The sequence below is a fragment of the Poromitra crassiceps genome (assembly GCF_964638095.1).
Source record: "Poromitra crassiceps genome assembly, chromosome: 22".
Taxonomy (NCBI): domain Eukaryota; kingdom Metazoa; phylum Chordata; class Actinopteri; order Beryciformes; family Melamphaidae; genus Poromitra; species Poromitra crassiceps.
This window is the reverse complement of record NC_139647.1, coordinates 15,440,307-15,463,798: the sequence shown is the minus strand read 5'-3', so window position 1 is coordinate 15,463,798 and position 23,492 is coordinate 15,440,307. Positions and strand designations below refer to the sequence as shown.

General features: G+C 47.0%; 1 protein-coding gene across 1 annotated transcript in view; it reads left to right on the top strand.

The window, feature by feature from the left end:
- Positions 1-611: 611 nt before the first annotated feature.
- Positions 612-23,492, top strand: part of lrpprc (leucine-rich pentatricopeptide repeat containing) — a gene marked incomplete at its 5' end in the record, with an annotated part of 71,185 nt that continues 48,304 nt past the window's right edge. Inside the window, 15 exon segments of the mRNA XM_083657987.1 lie at positions 612-630; positions 633-816; positions 1,866-2,071; positions 3,148-3,270; positions 3,714-3,835; positions 6,378-6,436; positions 7,465-7,551; positions 7,657-7,783; positions 8,378-8,522; positions 8,739-8,896; positions 9,294-9,399; positions 11,225-11,332; positions 19,449-19,567; positions 20,913-21,003; positions 23,256-23,325. Of these exon segments, the coding sequence (XP_083514113.1) occupies positions 612-630; positions 633-816; positions 1,866-2,071; positions 3,148-3,270; positions 3,714-3,835; positions 6,378-6,436; positions 7,465-7,551; positions 7,657-7,783; positions 8,378-8,522; positions 8,739-8,896; positions 9,294-9,399; positions 11,225-11,332; positions 19,449-19,567; positions 20,913-21,003; positions 23,256-23,325 (1,724 nt within the window).

Sequence of the window (23,492 nt, the reverse complement as noted above, 5' to 3'; positions counted from 1 at the left end):
TATGTTAAAATGTCAAATAGCTTCTGTGCTTTTATTCCCTTTATTAGCTCTAGTACAATTTAAATGTATTCATGAAATATATTTGGTTTTTTTTTCCAATCAATCAATCAATAAAAAAAAAACACATTTGGGGGATGATTTCAGGATTCTGTTCTTATGGATAAAATAATTTAGCTAGACAGAGAAGTACACATTGAGTTCATATTTGTTTTGCAAGATCATCATACCAAATGTTATATCGTCTTGCATCTTCTTGAGACAGTGGAAAGGATTGTTATGTCAATGTATGTAACTTACAATTGATGGGGATATTGTTAGGGCACAAATGCTAACTAGACACACTAAGATTATGCAGAACAGGCCAGGAATTTACAATATATTTTAAAGTGTAATCTTCACACCATCAACAGTATTATTTTCAGACAAATATTTAATAAATATCGGTAAGAATCATTCGTAAGAATCTTGACATATACACTCACTGAACACCCCTCCGCTCGCAGTGGTCTCGCCCAGTGTTCTTGACATAATCACCACGATATACACCCACTGAACACCCCTCCGCTCGCAGTGGTCTCGCCCAGTGCTCTTTGACCGGTCACGTGCTACGGATGCCCTTGCACGCTGCGACGAAAACATGGCTGCGCTCTTGAGATCAGCCCGAGTGCTCAAGTTTTCGCCTTCTGGCTTGCTTCAGATCACAGGGACCAAAAGAAATGGACCGCCGCTCAGCCGGCTGTACAGCGGGGCTTTCGGCGGCAGAAGAGCGGGCCTTTCTTCCGCACAGATCTCCCCTCGCTTGCAAAATGCTTCCAGGTATCATCCGCCTTTTACCGCTAGCCTGTACTGTGATCAGCGCGCGAGCATGGCATGTCATTGAGGCTCAATGACAGCCACAGCCATTTATTTATAGGAACATGACAGGGCAATCAAATGTTATGTCTTGACATATATGCTTCATCATTTTTGATTGAATTCAAGTTACGTAGCTGTCAGCAGTGTATAATGCAACAAACATGGCCTCCCATTTGACATAAGGCTTGTTACGTTAGCTCGTGCTGACAGTTCATTCATTTCACATCCCAACCCATCCTATTATCCTAAATAGCGCGAGTTAACGTTATTCCACTCGTGTCTTGTCTCTTCTGTGTGTACCAGCCCAAGTAGCCTTACGGTACTTGCTAGCTCTCATATGAGATTAGGTTAGCTGCTAGTTGCTAGCTAGCTAATGTCATGACGCATCTTTTGATATCAAACTTGATGCTCAGTATTTTGTCACTGGGCGTATTGAAGGGCCACTGGCGGCAAGATTCAGTATTCGTTGAGTAGACGACTTCTGGCTGAGGCTAGCCCCGTCGTCGGAACTAAGTTAGCATAGCTAGCCGAAAGAGTTCCGACAACGGGGCTGAGGCTAACGGTCACCATTCATGTTGAATGTCGGGAAAGCATTCTTGATAGTGGCTTTACGGTCAAGGTCATCATGGCTCATTACAAAAATGCAAATACCCATTGAGCAATCACAACCAGGGATGCTGTCAGCCATGTTTGTGATGCTTTTACTATTGTGGCCTGCTGCACTCAACTCATTCTGTGCTGTTCAGGCAGTGAACACTTAATAAGAAACTTGCTATAAAATACAGTGTGAACTGAGTGTTTCCTTTCATTCCATCTGTCCCATCTCTTACTCATCTCATTGTCTCTGTCACTGTCTCCCTTGTCTTTCCTTCTCTTCTCGACATCGAACCCTCTCCCATGCTCTTACATGCTTCCCTCCCCTCTCGATGACTCCGTTCCTTCCTGTTTCCCCCCCCCGTTTGGCACATCTGTCTCCCTCTCCCCTCTTGTCCACGCCCCCTCCTACACAGACAGGTGTGGCCGTACGCAGTGGGCGGAGGCACGCGTGGCTTCACGGTGGCCACGGAGCTGCGGGACGAGACGAGCCTCGGGGTGCGCTCCAAGCAGGCGCAGCAGTTCGACTGGGCCCTGGCCAAGCTGGACAGCTCTGTGAGGAGGACCGGCCGCATCACCAAGACCCTGCTGCTCCGCATCTTCCATGATATCTGCAGGACAGGTAGGGAGACAGAACAGGTACAATCAAAGATGGCAGATGGAGAAGAAGATGGAGAATAAGGCCATTGTCAACAACCATATCCCAGACTGCTGCTACCTCAGCCAATAACTGAGAGATAGTCAGGCAAAGTTGGAATTGGTCACCGGTTCATTGGTGAGGAAAAGTTGGCCACATGTACCTGTTGCATTAATGTTTTTAGCCATAATCAGTAAAGAATACTGTAGGATATTGGATATTGTTGCTATTGTATTTCATTATGATCCCTGATAAAAGCATCCAGTCTTCAGTCTCGAGTTACAGCGGGCAGACCGTTAACTTGTGTTGACCAGGTGCAACATGGAACTATAGACTGAACTGAGCATGCTTTTTTCATCTGGCATTTGTCTATTAGTTCAGACTAGGGATGCCACGGTGTGGACATTTTCCCACCGGGTAATAAACACGTGACAACACCGGTGTTACCGGTTACACCGTAAAAATAAATGTAAACAATAGGATTGTTAGTTCCTACTAGTGCATGTTGTTCCTGGGAACAATAACAGTGAGACACCAGTCGGGTATCCTTAGCGGCTAGACTAGAGCGAACGTTACGTTATATGTATGTTGATAATACAAGTTTTAAAGTAAGCAAGAGTCTATGCTTTAACCGTCCATTCTGTAGGTTCATAGAGACAAGACGCACGCTGCTACTGTTTAAAGTACTAACGTTAGCATGGACGCTCACAGTCATACAACACTGGCTGCCTCACAACTAGCGTTAACTAAAGTTAGTTGCTGGTCTAACCAGAACAGCGGAGCCAGACTGCAGCCCAGAGGGAGCGCTTGTAATTTACACCGGCGCACGCTGAAACTGCAGAGTTTTCCTTTCAATTCTTCCTCCATAAAAACAAAAGGTGTTACCGGTGGGCACGTTATGTAATCAGTGTATGTCTCACCACCGGGTAACCCCGGTAACACCGAATACCGCGGCAAGCCTAGTTCAGACCCTCACTGATTGACTGTTTGTTTCTGTCTTTCTTTCTCATCCACCACTCCACTTTTCGTCCACCCCGCCCTTCCTTCCTGCCTGTGTGCAGGCTATCCCAGCGGTAACCAGGCCTTGCTGCTGCTGCGTAGCTGTGGCTCCTTGCTGCCAGAAATGCCCCTGGAAGAGCGCACTGAGCTGGCACACCGCATCTGGGAGAAACTGCTGGAGCTGGGTACGAGGCCGTGCCAATCCAACCATCATATATGATCAAGATTACTGTGTGCTGGTGGTGCTGAACTGATCTGGAAAAAGTCACATTTAAATATGTTTCAAATATTTAAAACCATTTGAGCGGTGCTTGATTGATCTTATTAGACACTTAAGCAGCCTCAAAGGTGGACAAAATACAAGAGCATTCAAAAACTCATTCCCCCCCCCAAACAATTCAAAATGTATCGTGCAGTTATGTTGCTCAGGTCTGGGATAGAATGGTGACAAGCTACACTAAATGTTATTATTATTGGAGATATGGAAATTTGACATTTGCTCTTCTGTTGCATTAATATGGTTCATGAAGACTTCCAGCAGGTTTGCACCATGTTTGAACCAGAACATGGTTTTAGAGAGAAATCACTACGGGGGCTCACTAAGTATCTTGGACATTGTCTTCCTCAGGTGCATCGTATGATGTCAGCCACTACAACGCCTTGCTGAAGGTTTACCTGCAGAATGAGTTCAAGTTCTCTCCCACTGAGTTCCTGGCCAAGATGGAAGCAGCTAACGTCCAGCCCAACAGAGTATGTACTGCAGGGTGCTAACGTCCAGCCCAACAGAGTATTTACTGCAGGGTGCTAACGTCCAGCCCAACAGAGTATGTACTGCAGGGTGCTAACGTCCAGCCCAACAGAGTATGTACTGCAGGGTGCTAACGTCCAGCCCAACAGAGTGTGTACTGCAGGGTGCTAACGTCCAGCCCAACAGAGTATGTACTGCAGGGTGCTAACGTCCAGCCCAACAGAGTATGTACTGCAGGGTGCTAACGTCCAGCCCAACAGAGTATTTACTGCAGGGTGCTAACGTCCAGCCCAACAGAGTATGTACTGCAGGGTGATAACGTCCAGCCCAACAGAGTATGTACTGCAGGGTGCTAACGTCCAGCCCAACAGAGTATGTACTGCAGGGTGCTAACGTCCAGCCCAACAGAGTATGTACTGCAGGGTGCTAACGTCCAGCCCAACAGAGTATTTACTGCAGGGTGCTAACGTCCAGCCCAACAGAGTATTTACTGCAGGGTGCTAACGTCCAGCTCAACAGAGTATGTACTGCAGGGTGATAACGTCCAGCCCAAGAGAGTATGTACTGCAGGGTGATTAACGTCCAGCCCAACAGAGTATGTACTGCAGGGTGATTAACGTCCAGCCCAACAGAGTATGTACTGCAGGGTGATTAACGTCCAGCCCAACAGAGTATGTACTGCAGGGTGCTAACGTCCAGCCCAACAGAGTATGTACTGCAGGGTGATTAACGTCCAGCCCAACAGAGTATGTACTGCAGGGTGCTAACGTCCAGCTCAACAGAGTATGTACTGCAGGGTGCTAACGTCCAGCTCAACAGAGTATGTACTGCAGGGTGATTAACGTCCAGCCCAACAGAGTATGTACTGCAGGGTGCTAACGTCCAGCCCAACAGAGTATGTACTGCAGGGTGATTAACGTCCAGCCCAACAGAGTATGTACTGCAGGGTGATTAACGTCCAGCCCAACAGAGTATGTACTGCAGGGTGCTAACGTCCAGCCCAACAGAGTATGTACTGCAGGGTGCTAACGTCCAGCCCAACAGAGTGTGTACTGCAGGGTGATTAACGTCCAGCCCAACAGAGTATGTACTGCAGGGTGATAACGTCCAGCCCAACAGAGTATGTACTGCAGGGTGATTAACGTCCAGCCCAACAGAGTATGTACTGCAGGGTGATAACGTCCAGCCCAACAGAGTATGTACTGCAGGGTGATAACGTCCAGCTCAACAGAGTATGTACTGCAGGGTGCTGCTAACGTCCAGCCCAACAGAGTATGTACTGCAGGGTGATAACGTCCAGCCCAACAGAGTATGTACTGCAGGGTGCTGCTAACGTCCAGCCCAACAGAGTATGTACTGCAGGGTGCTGCTAACGTCCAGCCCAACAGAGTATGTACTGCAGGGTGCTAACATCCAGCCCAACATAGTATTTACTGCAGGGTGCTAACGTCCAGCCCAACAGAGTATGTACTGCAGGGTGATAACGTCCAGCCCAACAGAGTATGTACTGCAGAGTGATAACGTCCAGCCCAACAGAGTATGTACTGCAGGGTGCTGCTAACGTCCAGCCCAACAGAGTATGTACTGCAGGGTGCTGCTAACGTCCAGCCCAACAGAGTATGTACTGCAGGGTGCTAACGTCCAGCCCAACAGAGTATGTACTGCAGGGTGCTAACGTCCAGCCCAACAGAGTATGTACTGCAGGGTGCTAACATCCAGCCCAACATAGTATTTACTGCAGGGTGATAACGTCCAGCCCAACAGAGTATGTACTGCAGGGTGATAACGTCCAGCCCAACATAGTATTTACTGCAGGGTGATAACGTCCAGCCCAACAGAGTATGTACTGCAGGGTGATAACGTCCAGCCCAACAGAGTATGTACTGCAGGGTGATAACGTCCAGCCCAACAGAGTATGTACTGCAGGGTGATAACGTCCAGCCCAACAGAGTATGTACTGCAGGGCGATAACGTCCAGCCCAACAGAGTATGTACTGCAGGGTGCTAACGTCCAGCCCAACAGAGTATGTACTGCAGGGTCATAACGTCCAGCCCAACAGAGTATGTACTGCAGGGTGCTAACATCCAGCCCAACAGAGTATGTACTGCAGGGTGATAACGTCCAGCCCAACAGAGTATGTACTGCAGGGTGCTAACGTCCAGCCCAACAGAGTATGTACTGCAGGGTGATGATGGATTCAGTCGTTCAACTTCCGGCAAGAAAAAAGTTTGTTGTGTTTTTTGGTCTTATAAAGCTCAGAGGTTATAGAGAGAAGGAATCGGACAACAAAAACAACAAGTGAGCTCAGCCGGCTTAGTAACGTGCCGGGGTGCCCCCACGGATATTATCCTACCCTGCAACTCAGCCCCGCCCCCTTCTCCCCCATCAGATGTCATTTGAAAGTGCACTTTATAATTTGTGATTGTTTTTCTGTATTGCTTTGTCTTCTACTATTGATGTGCACAAACAAGTCAAATTCCGCGTTTGTAATCTGATGACATACTGTGGCTCTTAAAGTGAATCTTTTTTTCTTCTTCCTGCAGGTAACCTATCAGAGACTCATAGCAGCCTACTGCCAAAATGGAGACATCGAGGGAGCCAGGTGAGCAAACTGTCTGACTGAGATCAGCCCACCAGAGCCAACAAACACTCTTTTCCATGCGCAGAGTGCAGAAGTATAGTATATCCACACAGTGTGTGACTCATAAAGTCTACAGGTGGTTATGATTCTCTTCTGCTGATTGACCAATAAGGACAAAGAAGGCAATGAACAGTTGGACAACGGTACAGATGTAAACAACAAACACATGCTGAACTCCTAAAATAGGCCGTCAGTAAATGTGAGACGCAGTTTGTCTTGCACAGTCTAAGATACGACCAAATTATACATTTTGATATCAGGCTATCAATATCGATAGCCTGATATCAAAATGTATAATTTGGTCGTATCTTCTAATCTGAAACGCGATGAATGTGAAAGGTGATTAAAATCCTGCTGTCTTAAGTGATGTTGTGTTAGGGCCTGTGTCCATCTAGCGTCTTTTTCCGACCGTTAAACGCTGGGAGTGCGCTGGGGAGCGCTGGTCTCAGCGCACAATATACAAGGAAGCAATCTGAAACTAACGTTAGTTCAGTGCCGTAGTAGCTTGATAGCTGACAGCTAACATTAGCTAGTAACAACACACATACAGTGATTTAGCTCAACACTCACCAGAAATTTCAAGTGTCTAGACAATCTGCTCCCACAATTGAGCCTTTCTGTCTCTGTCGCGATAGTTTCTCCATATGATTAGTTGTCAGAAAAGGAGCACCCGACACCAGCGTCTTTCTGAAAAGTGAAAATATTTTCAGCTGGGAGTGCTGCTGGGAGTCGGGCGCACAAAAACGCCGGAGCGCTGTGAAAATAGACGCTGGGCGCAGCGCACTTTCTCTAGACGTCCGTGTGCGCCCGCATAGGCTCTCCCCCCCCCCATTGGAAACAACTGAAAAAAGACGCCGGAGCTGATGAAAAGACGCTAGGTGGACACAGGCCCTTAGTTGCCACAGTGCATTGTTAGTTTTCAACAGACACAAATCTTTGGCCTCTGCATGTTCCTGTTTTTCCTTCTTAAACTCTCTTCTCTTCTTTAGCACCATCTTGGGTTTCATGAAGGGCAAAGACCTGCCCATCACCGAAGCCGTGTTCAACTCGCTGGTCACAGGCCACGCCCGCGCAGAGTGAGCCACACCCCTTTCACTCAAGTCTATGCAATGTTGTTTCTAGCAGAGATGCCACATGCACGTGTGTCTAGCTTGACTTTAAACATGTGTGTTCTCCCGCAGTGACCTGGAGAGCGCCAAGAACATCCTGACTGTGATGCAGGGGGCAGGAATCGAACCCGGGCCGGACACCTACGTAGCGCTGCTCAGCGCCTATGCTGAGAAGGGAGACATGGACAATATTAACAAGGTGTGTGTGTGTTTATTCTAGGGATGCACCCATATGCAAATGTTGGCCGATACGATAACCGCTATTAACGTTGTTGTTATTGCCGATAACATTGCTTTTATTACCGATGTCTTTATGATCTGTATACTGATCTGTTGCTTTGATAATCAAATTGTGTACATACTGAAAAACACACGTAAACACACACAATGTGAATTTGAAAAAGTACTGTATTTTTATTAATTTCCAAAACATTCGGACACGCCCATACATTCAACGCATTGTTTCCTCCCAATATGAAAGATTTAGCCGATAACCGATAATAACATCGATGACCGATAATAACATTGCTGCTACTTTGCTCATCGGACAGATCCCGATGTCTTAACATCGGCCGATACCGATCTGATTGCCGATATACAGTATATGGATGAATGTTAACGATGCACACTTGTGTATGAGTATGTCTGTATCTAAAGACTCTCTCCCTCATCCCTCTCTTTCTCTCTCCTCCCCCCCTTCCTCTCTTTCTCTCTCCTTCCCCCCTTCCTCTCTCTCCATCTCTGTCCCCCGTCTGCTTCTCTCCCTCCCCATCTCTCTCTCTCTCTCTGTCAGACTCTGGAGGCAGTGGAGAGTGCAGACTGCAGTCTGATGGACCGGGACATCATGCAGGTGATCTTCTCCCTGGCCAAGGCCGGACACCAGCAGCGCGTCCCCGAGATGGCGGAGCGCATGAGGCACGAGCGGGGCTACGTGCCAGGTACGCTTCACATCTTGGCTACAGTTTTCACACCGCTCCCACGAGAAACCCACTATTGAATTCTTCATCTATTAGTGCTGCTGCCGTACTTGATCTTCGTATGATCGTAATGTTACTGTATTCTCCAGAGAAGAGGTGAATGAGCAGCTGATGAGTTAGGGAGAATCATCATGGGACTGTCACTGTACAGAGTGTAACTTGTTGTTCGTCCTGTAGATGCTATGAACCTGTGTCTGAGCCTCATCACCCATGGTCAGGAGGACACGGGCTTCCACGTCCTCAGGACTTTCCCCGCGCTGCAGGGGGACGGCATGGACGGCGACGGCCCCAGCCTGGGCAACTTCTTCCTCAGACACTGTGTTACCATGGACACGGTACATCAACAAACCCTTTCTTTGACTCGCATTTATGCTGTGACCAATCAACTTTCTACTGTACATGTATCTACTTTTCATTCACATATGTTCAAGTTAATCTTATTTATGAGTGAATTAGGCCTATATCATTGTTCATTAATATCTTAAAACCACCCGGATTAATAGCACTTATATGCAGTTAAGGAACAAAACTAACTTTTTCCTGAACAACTGTATCAAATAGATTCAGAGTTTCATCAGTCAAAATTAATTTCTAAGCTCTCAGATCCCCCCCCCCCCCCCCCCATAGTCAATAGAGCATTGGCCAATGGCAAGCATTCATTTCAAGCCTTGTGTATAGTGTATGAAAGAGTATTATTTATATAATGATTTCATATTTGTGTGCATACCGCAGCCTGTGGAGAAGATTGGCACATACTGCAAAGACCTCCAGGACTCCAGTCTGCACGCTGCACCTCTCCAATTTACTCTGTCCTGCGCCCTGGAGGCAAAGAAGAATGGTACACCGCACACACGTTCACTCACATACTGTATAGAGATGATGGTACACCGCACACACGTTCACTCACATACTGTATAGAGATGATGGTACACCGCACACACGTTCACTCACATACTGTATAGAGATGATAGTACACCACACACACGTTCACTCACATACTGTATAGAGATGATAGTACACCACACACACGTTCACTCACATACTGTATAGAGATGATAGTACACCACACACACGTTCACTCACATACTGTATAGAGATGATAGTACACCACACACACGTTCACTCACATACTGTATAGAGATGATAGTACACCACACACACGTTCACTCACATACTGTATAGAGATGATAGTACACCGCACACACGTTCACTCACATACTGTATAGAGATGATGGTACACCACACACACGTTCACTCACATACTGTATAGAGATGATAGTACACCGCACACACGTTCACTCACATACTGTATAGAGATGATGGTACACCGCACACACGTTCACTCACATACTGTATAGAGATGATGGTACACCACACACACGTTCACTCACATACTGTATAGAGATGATGGTACACCACACACACACGTTCACTCACATACTGTATAGAGATGATGGTACACCGCACACACGTTCACTCACATACTGTATAGAGATGATGGTACACCACACACACGTTCACTCACATACTGTATAGAGATGATGGTACACCACACACACACGTTCACTCACATACTGTATAGAGATGATGGTACACCGCACACACGTTCACTCACATACTGTATAGAGATGATGGTACACCGCACACACGTTCACTCACATACTGTATAGAGATGATGGTACACCGCGCACACACGTTCACTCACATACTGTATAGAGATGATGGTACACCACACACACGTTCACTCACATACTGTATAGAGATGATGGTACACCGCACACACGTTCACTCACATACTGTATAGAGATGATGGTACACCACACACACGTTCACTCACATACTGTATAGAGATGATGGTACACCACACACACGTTCACTCACATACTGTATAGAGATGATGGTACACCACACACACGTTCACTCACATACTGTATAGAGATGATGGTACACCACACACACGTTCACTCACATACTGTATAGAGATGATGGTACACCACACACACGTTCACTCACATACTGTATAGAGATGATGGTACACCGCACACACGTTCACTCACATACTGTATAGAGATGATGGTACACCACACACACACGTTCACTCACATACTGTATAGAGATGATGGTACACCGACCGCACACACGTTCACTCACATACTGTATAGAGATGATGGTACACCACACACACGTTCACTCACATACTGTATAGAGATGATGGTACACCACACACACGTTCACTCACATACTGTATAGAGATGATGGTACACCACACACACGTTCACTCACATACTGTATAGAGATGATGGTACACTGCACACACGTTCACTCACATACTGTATAGAGATGATGGTACACCACACACACGTTCACTCACATACTGTATAGAGATGCACGTGACCGGACATGGCCCATTTTCAGCTGATCGGCCACAACCGGTGATCATTCTCCTCATTACCCACAATGCAAAGTGTCCCCAACGCCCATTTTTGTCAATTCATAAACCACTGGAATGGTGACTTTGCGATGCACTGTGGGATGTGAAGGCAGAATGATGTCCATCCTGGCCGTCATCTTTGTGCACGTGGTGGTCTGATGTGGAGAATACAGCAGACACACATGGAGTGCAGAGATGCATGATGGTCACTTGAGATGATTTATTTCTCCAGGTATGTGTTTCGAGCTGATGAAGATGTTGAAGGAGCAGGATTCACCCATAAGGCCACACTACTTCTGGCCCCTCCTCACCGGGCACGTGAAGGATGGCAATACAGCAGGTACACACACGCACGCACGCGCGTACACACACACACACACACACACACACACACACACACACACACACACACACACACACACATATATATATATATATATATATATATATATATATATATATATATAGAAGGTGCTAAGGAGCAGATCTTATTATTAGGCTGCTGTGAGAAGGTTCTGGTTTTGGACCTAAAGCCGCTCTGGACTAAAGTTATGATGTGAGTGTGTGGGTGTTATGATGTCCAGTGTTGGGCAAGTTACTTTCAAAATGTAATCTACTACATAGTACTAGTTACTTTCATTAGAAAGTAATACGTTACTTTACAATAGTACTGTCTGTGTAGAGTAAGTAGTCACCAATGCTTGTTACTTATTACACTACTTTTGCATTACTTTCACCAAAATAACAGCAGTAGCAGAATGACATCGCCGCCCCGAGTGTGTGTGTGTTTGTGTGTGTGTGTGTGTGTCAGCCCTCTCCTCCAGAAAGAGCTTTTAAATGAGTGTTGACCTCAAATATTAATGCCCCACAGAGTGGTCCAACTGGGGCAGATTTCACTGGGTCGGGGCAGTCAAGGGCAAAGAGGCCTGATCCCTGCGTGAGAGAGTTTGAGCGAGAAGACATGAGACAAACACGCACACGTGTGTACATTCACACCCGTGCGCTCACTCGAACACGTGTCTCTGGAGAGCTCTGGGAATGCATTGTAAAGTTTAGAAGAGGTCCCAACTTCTCATGTCAGCCACAGAAGACACGTTGACTTTCAGAAAGGGAAAGAAAGAGCTTAGACTTGAATGTCATATGTTTTGATTCCTCTTCTTGATCTCCAAATCCTGGCTACTTGTAGCCCCCGTGCGTTGGTGCAGGACATGTATTCGGGAAGTTTTCTCAGTCATCGATTTGGACTCTTTTCGTGTGTTTTTTGTGCGAGTGTAGGCCTCAGGCTAAAAAAGGGTCTAGGTGGTCACATGGTTTGGTCGTTAAAATGAATTAATTGGCCGTAGAAATATTATTAGAAGGATGTTGATGCAGGCATTATTTGTTGTCGTTGAGATACTTGTGTTTTAAAATGATTGACCATGATGTCTCCGCCATCTTGCAAACTTCAAAGGGGGAAAATTATTCCTGCACAACTGATGCCATTTGTCTAACACCAGATGATGTATCAACTGTGCTGCAACTGTGCTCTGTGTGTGTGTGTGTGTGTGTGTGTGTGTGTGTGTGGGCGTGTGGGTGGTTGGGTTGATCTGGTGACCTTTGCCCTGCGGCAAGGGCACCTGGGGTTCGGGACACTGGGGGGCTCAGTAGCCTGAGGCATGTCACACACAGTGTCACACACACACACACACACACACACACACACACACACACACACACACACACAGGCCTGAGGCAGGCCAGCCATTTAGAAAGTTTCATATCATCAGGTATTGTTGAGACGAGAGGTTTAAGTTTTCTGTCCCACAACCACGGTTGCTTGTGGTAGAGATGCACGATGATATTATCAGCACGTCATCGGTATCGTATTAAAATAAATATCAGCATCGCCCCCCCAAACGAACTTTTCTGCCGATATGACGGGCCAATATTTTACATTTTAATTATGGCCCAAATGCTCAAAAAGTAGGATGAATCTTAGTTTTGTTTGAAAGAAAATGTTACGTAAAAAAGTGGCATGTTTGACACATAACCTAGTTTTGTTATTTTGCCCAGTGAGTGTGTACATTTTCAAACACGTATTTATGTCTGCATCTGCCAGTGGTCCATCACGATAAGAGTTTGCACAATAATGTGTTAATTGCACTACAGGAGAGACTCGATGTTCTTTGAAATTAGGTGAGGAGAAAAATGTGCACATGAAATAATATCGGCAATCGGCAAAAAGTGTTGGAAATCGTCGATATATTGGCGAGCGGCAAAAAAAAAAATCCAATATTATGCATCGCTAGCTTGTGGAGGAAAAAAGTGACTTTCCTTCCCTTGTGTTTATCAGGGATGAAATCATATCTGTGACAGTTAACCGGCATTCGGAGACCTTTTTTTTAGAATTAGAAAATTAGAAAAGTTATTACTGAATGTAACACATTCAGTAATAAGTTGTAACAATGAATGTAACACATTGAGCGACGGCCTCTGGCTTCTAAGTGCTTTGTTTATGCTGAGCTTTCGCTTTTCTCTTTGGGCTTTTTGAGAGCGATTAATAAATGATGTCTTTTCCCCCGCTCAGCTAATTGACGGCATTTGAGCTGGCAGGCGGCGCGAGGCCGGGCGGGCGGCAGGCGAGGGCGGGCGGGCGGCGCGGGGCCGGGGCAGGCGGGCTGTGGCGAGCGTACAGATCAGACCTCTCTGTGCGGTCCACAGATTCTCAGTTTGAACGGTGAGATGTCTCAGCGTGAAGAAGAGGACTAGACAAGAGTTTAAACATGCACGACCACACACACACACACACACACACGCTCCGCTTAAGTTCGCCGGCCGCACATTCGCCAACAGAACTTAGGGCGTCCATTTAGTTGTCACAGCGCCTAGCGGAAGGAAGAAAGGAAGTGGAGAAACTTCTCTCTCTCTCGCTCACACACTCACTCGCTTCCAATGACGCTAGCCTTAAACCCTCATGAATAATGCAGCCTCTCCTTCCTGCTCTCTTTCTCTCTCTTACTCACTGCAGGAGGTGTGTGTGTGTGTGTGTGTGTGTGTGTGTGTGTGTGTGTGTGTGTGTATTTGCGCGGGGGGGCCTCTGGGGGGCAGTGCAGGTGACGTGACTGATGCGGAGTGACTTGATTTCATGTAAATGCGAGCGCTCTGAGGGAATTCACTTTGGATTACGCGCCCCGCTGTGCACGGCCCATGAAATATTAAGCGCCGTGTCACTTTTTGTCCACAGGTGTCACTAGCGGGGCAGAAGCCGGAGCCGCGGAATGGGAGGAGAGGGAGGAGAGGGAGGGGAGGAGAGGGGGAAATCGCTTTGCATTTGGATGAGGTGTGGATTTGGCGGGTTTAGCAGAAAGCATATGCCGGGCCGCGCCTCCACCTGCCGCCGCCAGCCAATCAGCGCTTGTCAGCCGGCGCGACGCAGGCCGCTCTTATCGCTTCTGACAGAGAGAGAGGGAGAGGGAGAGGGAGAGGGAGAAGGGAGCAGTTCAGCTGTGTTTTTGGGTGATGAGAGATGTGAAAGCCCCACATGTCTGCTCTGCTTCACTTCCTGCCTTCCAGGAAGTGCATGCTAGCCTGGGTTGAGTTAATGAAGTGTATGCTAGCCTGGGTTGAGTTAATGAAGTGTATGTTAGCCTGGGTTGAGTTAATGAAGTCTATGCTAGCCTGGGTTGAGTTAATGAAGTGTATGCTAGCCTGGGTTGAGTTAATGAAGTGTATGCTAGCCTGGGTTGAGTTAATGAAGTGTATGCTAGGTTAGCCTGGGTTGAGTTAATGAAGTGTATGCTAGGTTAGCCTGGGTTGAGTTAATTGGTGGGACGAGGGCCAGGCCATCACCTTGATTCAAGAGGAATAGTGGAGTGAAAGTCCAGAGCGATGGAGGAAGAGAGGGGACAGTGGGAGAAGTCTGGGTAGTGTCGAGGTGAAAGCACTGTGGAGACCCAGGTCCAGTTCCCGGCAGCGGTACTTCCGGCTTGGTCAGACGTTCCTACAGACGCAATTGGCCGTGTCTGCGGGTGGGAAGCCGGTGGGGTATGAGTCCAGAGTCCTGGTCGCTGCACTCGTGTGGGAATTGGCAAAGTACAATTGGGGAGGGGGGGGGGGAGTCAGGAAAAATAGGGGGGCCGTAGAGAGAGAACACTTCAGTAAAATACAGCTCTCCCTCGCTCGCGACAGGGAGACCTTCCTTGTCCGCCTTTTAGAGAGATGAAGAGATGGAGAGAGCGATGGTGTTTGATGGGAGAAAGAAGAGGGGAAGTGACAGGTACTATGGACCAAGGATGGGAGGAGATGACAGGGGACCGGTTCACTCCACTCCTCTTCTCCTCTGTGACAGTTAACCTGGAGACATGAAGGTGATGGTGATATCTTGTGACGACTGCCGCGCTCACCTCACCTCTCAAGACACGTCGTTCCCTAGATGGTGTGTTGCACACCAGATAGGCCTCCACACTTCTACATTCTACTCTGCGCCAAATTGTGCTTGAGGTGTATCGATGGGGAACGCAGAGAGGGCTACTGTATGGAATGGAGGGTAGAGAATATTAGAGACCTCAAACCATCCTGGTTAACGTTACGTGACCTCACATCCTGTTTCGCTCTACGTATCAGTCTGGACTTCCAGCCACCCGCATTGGTCTCCTGAAATTACAATGTCACCGGGCCAATCGGGTAACTGCGTCGTAGTTGATGACGTAATTGAGCCAATCAGAGCTGGTTGGATCGGCCGGAGGGACCTATCCCCGCCTCTGACCCTAACACCAACCCCAACCAATCATGACTCCCCATGCCTAAAACCAAAACCCTAAACGGCCAAAACCATTCATCACTACTCATGTTCCTCCGGCCGATCCATTCTAGCATCGACCGCAGAGCGAAACATAATGTGAGGTCACACGGGATAGTTATCGGAATGGTTTCACCAAGCTGTTAGCGCAAATTACACCACACAATAACACGAATTACACCACACAATAACACGAATTACACCACACAATTAGGGATGGGCATTTTAAGCAATTTAAATACTCGAGTACTCTCCTTCTATTATGAACGAGCACTCGAGTACTCGCGCGGGGGGGGGGGGGGACGGTGGGGGTCTGTGTGATTACTATGGTAATGACGGAGCAGGGGTAATCTGCTGTGTGTGGGGCTGTTCACACATAACGTTTGCATTTTTGCATGGAGAAAGCGCTACCTGGAGCATGTGAGGAGAGGGACTGACTGACTGTGATATTAGGTGAGGTGACGCTAAGCTAACGTCTAAAGCCTACCTCAGACAGCATCTCCGATGGTTGGATGGATGGCATTAGCGCTTCGGAGCGGACAATATTGTTGTCAAACAAGCGAAGGCTCAATTCCAATACATGTCCATTGTCCAGTATCATCCATTTTACTTTATGATCACTGTTACACTAACGTAAATCCACGGATTACAAGGTCCGCCGGTGTTCTGCCAAAAAGAGAAAACTGACCACTGACCAGTGTGATTAACGTTGCAGCTGCAGCTAAATAGTGATCACCATGAAACGATTGTCTCCCAAAAAGCGATTCTTTCTCCACATTTCTTGTGACTAACGTTATGGGAAACGACAGTGTAGTCAGTAAACTACTGCAAAGTTTTGAATGAGTTTTATCGGGCGTGCGCTATGAAGAAGCGTGCATCTTTCTCCTTCGGGAGCATATCTTCAGCCACTATTTTCGGGATGAGCTGGAAAACTTCCGGTTAAAACTTTCAAAATAATGTTACTTAAACAAAAGTAAATAGCTTATTTATGCACGTTGGACGAGAAAAGGCTATTTCAACGAACGAAGCAGCAAACCTTGTATCAAAATACTCGTTGTGATGTTATATGGCATGAAACTATGGCTGTAACGCATTACTCAAAATAAATAAGGTTACAACTTTTATTTTGAAATCAACAAAGCGGATGACGTACTTGTACATTCTGGCTGACTTGACGCCCGTGCAGTTCATGCTGCCAGATCCACATAAGATGCATGCGTAGATTTAGACCATTTTAAAGGGGTGGGGAGTGGGGCGAGTACCCGAACAGCGGAAACGTTACTCGAGTACTGACGTTATGAACGAGTACTCGAGTACCCGAGTACTCTCGCCCATCCCTACACACAATAACACGAATTACACCAACAATAACACTTTCCTATGATATTCTACACAGTTGTTCTTCATTGCTTTACAGTACTCGTCTAGTTTGACTTTGCTGTTAAGCTGAGTGTCAAAACGCCTCAGTTTGCGATCCCATCCAGCAAGTTGATATCGCTCGGATACATGTGCGAAACGGATGTCCGTGTGTGTCGCATACTTTCACTTAGTGGTCATCGAATGAGCTGCGGTGCTTTAAAAGCTCTCGGACACACACACACACACACACAGTCACATACACACACACACACACACAACCAAAAAGTGCTGATGCTCGAGAAGGCCCGGCGAGAGAGAAGGGCCCACGTCTACATTTATAGCTCCGCCTCTCCATTCACTTGTTCTGTATCCGTCTGGCTCAGGGAGAAATGGATGCTGGATTATTCAGGAGGACAGCAGGTGCTCCCTCTCCTCTTTCATAAAAACACATGAGAGGGGGAAGAAGGCACGGGACGAGGGGGGGATCCTCCATTGAGAAAGATCGCCGGTTTACTTTTTCCTGAAAGCAGCGCAGATGGGATAGTGAGAGCGCTGAATGAATGAGTGATCTGGATGCTGGATGGCTGGATGGAGTGGGTCAGGTAGCTCCACCTGAGGGTAATGCAGGTTTTAATGGCGTATAAAAGCCCCGCTCTCATCTTTTATTCAGCCAAAGAGAGAGAATGCCAGGTGAACACACGCGTCCCGAGAGGACGCCGGCGTACGGAGCCCCTACGTGTGCGTTTCACGATCTGAGTGGAGAGTAAACAACACAACAACCCCAGGAAGGAAGCACTTAGGAGTAGTTTGCTGAAGTCCGCATGGGAACGCGGTGTATTGCTACGCTATATGTGCTCATATATAGCACAGGGATGAATTGATATTTCCGTCGTCGGACTGCATAGCGACAGAAGCTAAGAATGAACTAGAGAGGCGCCGATACCGATATTAACATTGCTGCTATGGCCAAAAACCGATACTTACCGGTCGATATGATCTGTATAAAAACAACTTTGTATGATAATCAAATTCTAATTCTGTACAAACTGAAAAACACATGTACACACTGAATTTGAAAAAGCTGTCTTTATTTATTTCTAAAATATATGGAAAAGCTCATAAATCATAGATTTACCACATTGTTTCCTCTCAATATGAACATTTCGCCAGATACCGATGAACATTGCTGTTATTTTGCTCATTGAACCGATACTGATATATTAAAAAATGACTAACATCGGCCGATACCGATATGATTGTCGATATACCATGCATCCCTAAAATGAACGCACACGGACACATGCAGCCATACGCACACACACACACACACACACACACACACACACACACACACACACACACACGCACTCACTCTCACTCTCTCACACACACGGACACGGACACATGCAGCCATACACACACACACACTCATTTAGGCATGTAGGTGTCTTCTATGGGCAGTGGGCACGCTCCCAGTCATATGTAAAGTGCTGGAGTGCCTCCTTCATATGCGTGCACACTCTCTCTCTTTCTCACACACACGCACACACACACACACTCACCCACACACACACTCTCTCTCTCACACACACACACTCACCCACACACTCTCTCTCTCACACACACACACACTCACCCACACACACTCTCTCTCACTCACACACACACACACACACTCCCGGGCACATTGAGTGTGTGTGAGTCGAGTGGCTGTTCCATATGCATGTGGCTGTTTTGGCCTCTTGCCCGGGGGCGGGACCTCGGGGCTCTGCTGGAGAGCAGGGTGATGGGGCAAGAGTCCACTTCAGGCCGTGTGTGTGTGCATCCCGATTAGCATATTGGGGTGTGTGTGTGTGTGTGTGTGTACGTGTGTGTGTGTGTACCTGGCGATCTGACTGGAGGGCTGTGAGAAAGCGTATGCCAGCTCGTTCGTCAGGCCCATATTGAAGCAGCACAGCTTCAGGCTGGGATGTGAGAGTGGGAAAGTAAAGTGTGCAGGTTTACTGCCTTCAATTACAAAAGGCAGCAAGCCTTTTGCCCCTCCTCCTCCTCCTCCTCCTCCTCCTCCTCCTCCTCCTCCTCCTCCTCCTGCTGCTGCTGCTGCTGCTGCTGTTTACGGCCACTTCTGGGATATTCAGGAAATGCAGGAAGATCTTTTGCATTAAAGTTTCATCTCTTTTTTTCTGTTGATTCCAGTGCGATGAAAATGGTCAAATTAATGTTCTTATGTCCACTCAAGTGCTATGTAATAACGTGTGTGTGTGTGTGTGTGTGTGTGTGCGCATGTGTGTGTGTGCGTGCGTGCGCGTGTGTGTTCTAGGTGTGCTGGAGGTGGTTAAGGGTATGAAGGAGGTGGGCATGTCCCCCGATGTCGACACCTTCTCCAACTACATCCTCCCCGTCTTCCCCAACATGGAGGCAGCACGCCAGGCCCTCCAGGTAACACACCTTTCTGTGTGTGTGTGTGTCTGTGTGTGTCTGTGTGTGTGTGTGTGTGTGTTTTGTGCCTGAGAGAATGCCTGCAAGAAAGACTGGACTATATCAGTGGTTCTCAACATGGTGTCCGGGGACCACCAGGGTAGGGCTGAACTATTTTGAAGAAATATCTAATTGCAATTATTATTTTTGACTGATATTGCGATATGATTTGCGATATTAGAGGGAATGCCAAATTTTTACGTAATTATTCTCATTTTGCTTTTTTTTTTAATATTCTTGGCCTTGGTCCAGGGAAAATGGTTGAGAATCGCTGGACTCATTTAACATGAAGGTGTTTGTGTTCAGGATGCAGGCTGCACTCTGGAGTCTATCATCTAACATGAATATAGTTATAATATATAATATATTTAAGCAATATAGCATGAGAGCAAGTGTGTTGTGGCGAATATATCCCGCTGATAAGCTGTGATAACAACTTATCAGCGGGATATATGCCACAACACCACGCAGCTCGAGTGCTATATTGCTTTTATAAAACGGTTTCCAAGTATAATAATATAATAATAATAATACTATAAGTCCGACTGGCATGGTATTCTGATAGAGTCAGTTGAAACACTACTGTAAGGCGGGACCGCAAGAACGTGCGGGTGATTTGATTGGATCGTTCTGGAGACTGAAGTTGACATTGGCCAATCCTGGCGCTTGCTGAGAAGCTGAGAGCTTTCTGGAAAGCCGACAGGCAGCTCGAGCGCAGCGCTGCATTCTCAGCGCTTGCTGAGAAGCTGAGTGCTTTCTGCAAAGCCCGACACCAACTAACGTTACGAGGTTAAATGCGGGGTTAACAGCCTTTTTTTTGCAAAGAAGACATTAGCCCGCATCTATTCTTGTACAAAACATAATTTTCTGCGAAGTATTAGTAAAGTTATAAGCGAAGATCGATTCACAAGGATCTGACAGCTGTCTCCGCCATTTGTTTTTTTTGAGGTAACAAAGGCTTTTAGTAAGAGAGTTACCATGGCAACCAATAACCCATGGCCATGGGTTATTGGACTCGGTTACTGGATTTATACAATGGCTGTGAACTAATCAGATTGCTTGATTTGAGAGAGCCGTTTTATAAAATATATATAATATAGAAGGTGTTTGTGTTCAGGATGCAGGCTGCACTCTGGAGTCTATCATCTAACATGAATATAGTTATAATATAATAATATAATATATAATAGAAGGTGTTTGTGTTCAGGATGCAGGCTGCACTCTGGAGTCTATCATCTAACATGAATACAGTTATAATATATAATATAATAATATAATATATAATATAGAAGGTGTTTGTGTTCAGGATGCAGGCTGCACTCTGGAGTCGGAGGGCTTCATGTCTTCAGAGGTTCGCGCAGTTGCGGTCAGCAGCCTGGCCGAGCTCTACACCATGTGTAAGCCTACACACACACACACACACACACTCACACTCACACTCACACACACATACACACACACACACTCACACACATACACACTGACACACACACATACATACTGTACATACTCACACACACACTCTCTCACACACACACACACACACACATACTCACACACAAACACACACACACCCTCTCAAGAAGCTCCATCGCATCTTGAGAGCGCCCGCCGCCCGTCATCGTCATCATCATCAGAATGTGGCCACTGTGTCGCCTGTGGGCTAATTGGCTTAGCGTCAAAACACACACACACACACACACACACACACACACACACACTCTGCGCTCATCAGACCTTTTAAGAGATGAGTGTGTGTGTGTGTGAATATGTAAAGAGCGAGGCGAGGGCGAGGGAGAGAGGCGCCTGGACCCGCACAGCGCCGGGCTCTTCAATAATGGATGACCCGTTCTCCTTTTCTCTCCTCCATCTGGCTTTAGTGTCGAGCGTCTGCCCTCCTCTTTAACTCCGCCCCCCTCTTTAACTCCGCCCTCCTCTTTAACTCCGCCCTCCTCTTTAACTCCGCCCTCCATCACGTTTCCTCTTCCTGTCCACAGTGACCCTCACATGTAGGAGTCCTGCAGTGTTTGTGCAGCATGTACTGTCCACATTGACCTCACATGTAGGAGTCCTGCAGTGTTTGTGCAGCATGTACTGTCCACATTCAGGGGAAAAGTAGCTTCTTAAGGCCGTTTCACACCGGTGCCGATTTCCGCGCCAATAATCGGCAAGGATATTCGCAAAAAAATGTTTTAATTCTAATTTAAGCTTGCACACCGCGGCCGAACATTCGTGTGGCATTTTATTTTTCCGGACGGACATTGACGTCTGCACGGAAACGCCTGCGGAAAATACGTTTGACCAAATGAAATCCTTTGTTTACAGCTGATGTCATACCTCCACTACTCCCAAACCCGGCTCATCAATTTGGTTTCTCAACATCCAACTTTATGTGACAAACATCATAACAATCAACACCGAAATCAAGGACAATAGATCTTCAGATCGCCCAGCAGCTGGGATCCACTGAAGATGGAATGCAGCTGTTATGAAACAAATTCCTACTTGCTAACGTTGTAAACCACTGTTGTAAATGGATGTAGCTAACATTAGCCACTTGTATCCAAGTGCTAACTAGCAGTTCAGCATCAAATTTGGGGTCCGCGGCGCTGCTACTGCCTCCATTTTCTCTTCTCGTTGTTTTTTCAGCTGACGGAAAGGTCACTGCCTCCAGTTTCTTTGCATGGCTCGTCTCGCTGCTGTCTGTCTGTCTGACGTTAGCCGACTAGTAGCTAGCTTGTGGGTAGGCGGTGCTGTCCTACTAGACGGGAGCTCGGGAGGGACAATAACCACTGGTTACACTGAACACTGTTTTTCCGCTGCGGTAAATTAATGTGGGACTGCGAATAATTTGCACCGGACCCGTGTGTATAGGTTGCAATGCGGAAAATTCGCACGGAATTTCGTACCGCATTCCGCCTCTGCATTCGCACCGCATCTGTGTGAAACGGCCTTTAATGGTTCGGTTAATAGTTTGAATCCTGGCTGGGAAAGTCGGGATGGGCGAAGTGAATGAGATGCTACATCCTCTCCCTCAAAAACGACTGTCGAGGTGCTCCTGAGCAACAAGGTGCTGTGCCCCCAGGTGCTCCAATACAGCTACTGTAACTCAGTCAATTACAGCTACTGTAACTCAGTCAATTACAGCTACTGTAACTCAGTCAATTACAGCTACTGTAACTCAGTCAATTACAGCTACTGTAACTCAGTCAATTACAGCTACTGTAACTCAGTCAATTACAGCTACTGTAACTCAGTCAATTACAGCTACTGTAACTCAGTCAATTACAGCTACTGTAACTCAGTCAATTACAGCTACTGTAACTCAGTCAATTACAGCTACTGTAACTCAGTCAATTACAGCTACTGTAACTCAGTAGACAACAGTTGAAGACTGATGTTCTACCGGCCGGGTCGCTGCCAGTTACACTAGTCGAGTCACTATATCTCCAGTCCGAGTCGCGTTCCAGTCTGAGTCACTAAAGAAGAGTCAGAGTCAAGTCCCCACTCCCTGGCTGAGAAATTATTAAGGCCTGTTACAAAAAACTAACAAAAAAATCAACTCCACTCAATGTCTCTCTCTCGTCTCTCTCCCCTCCGCTCAATGTCTCTCTCCCCTCCACTCAATGTCTCTCTCTCGTCTCTCCAGTGTCAGATCCCTCTTTCCCCCCGATGGACCTGACTGTTTTCCGCGGCAGACTCATCCTGGGCTTCAGAAAGTGAGTCATCATCCGTGTGTGTGTGTGTGTGTGTGTTGTGTTTTCCATCATCTGAAATTCCATATCTCTCCATATTCCCCCCTCATAACCCCTGATGGGCATTTTCGGGAGGCCTGTAGCAATATGGAGGTCACAACGGCATATGTTATGAATATGACATGTGCAGC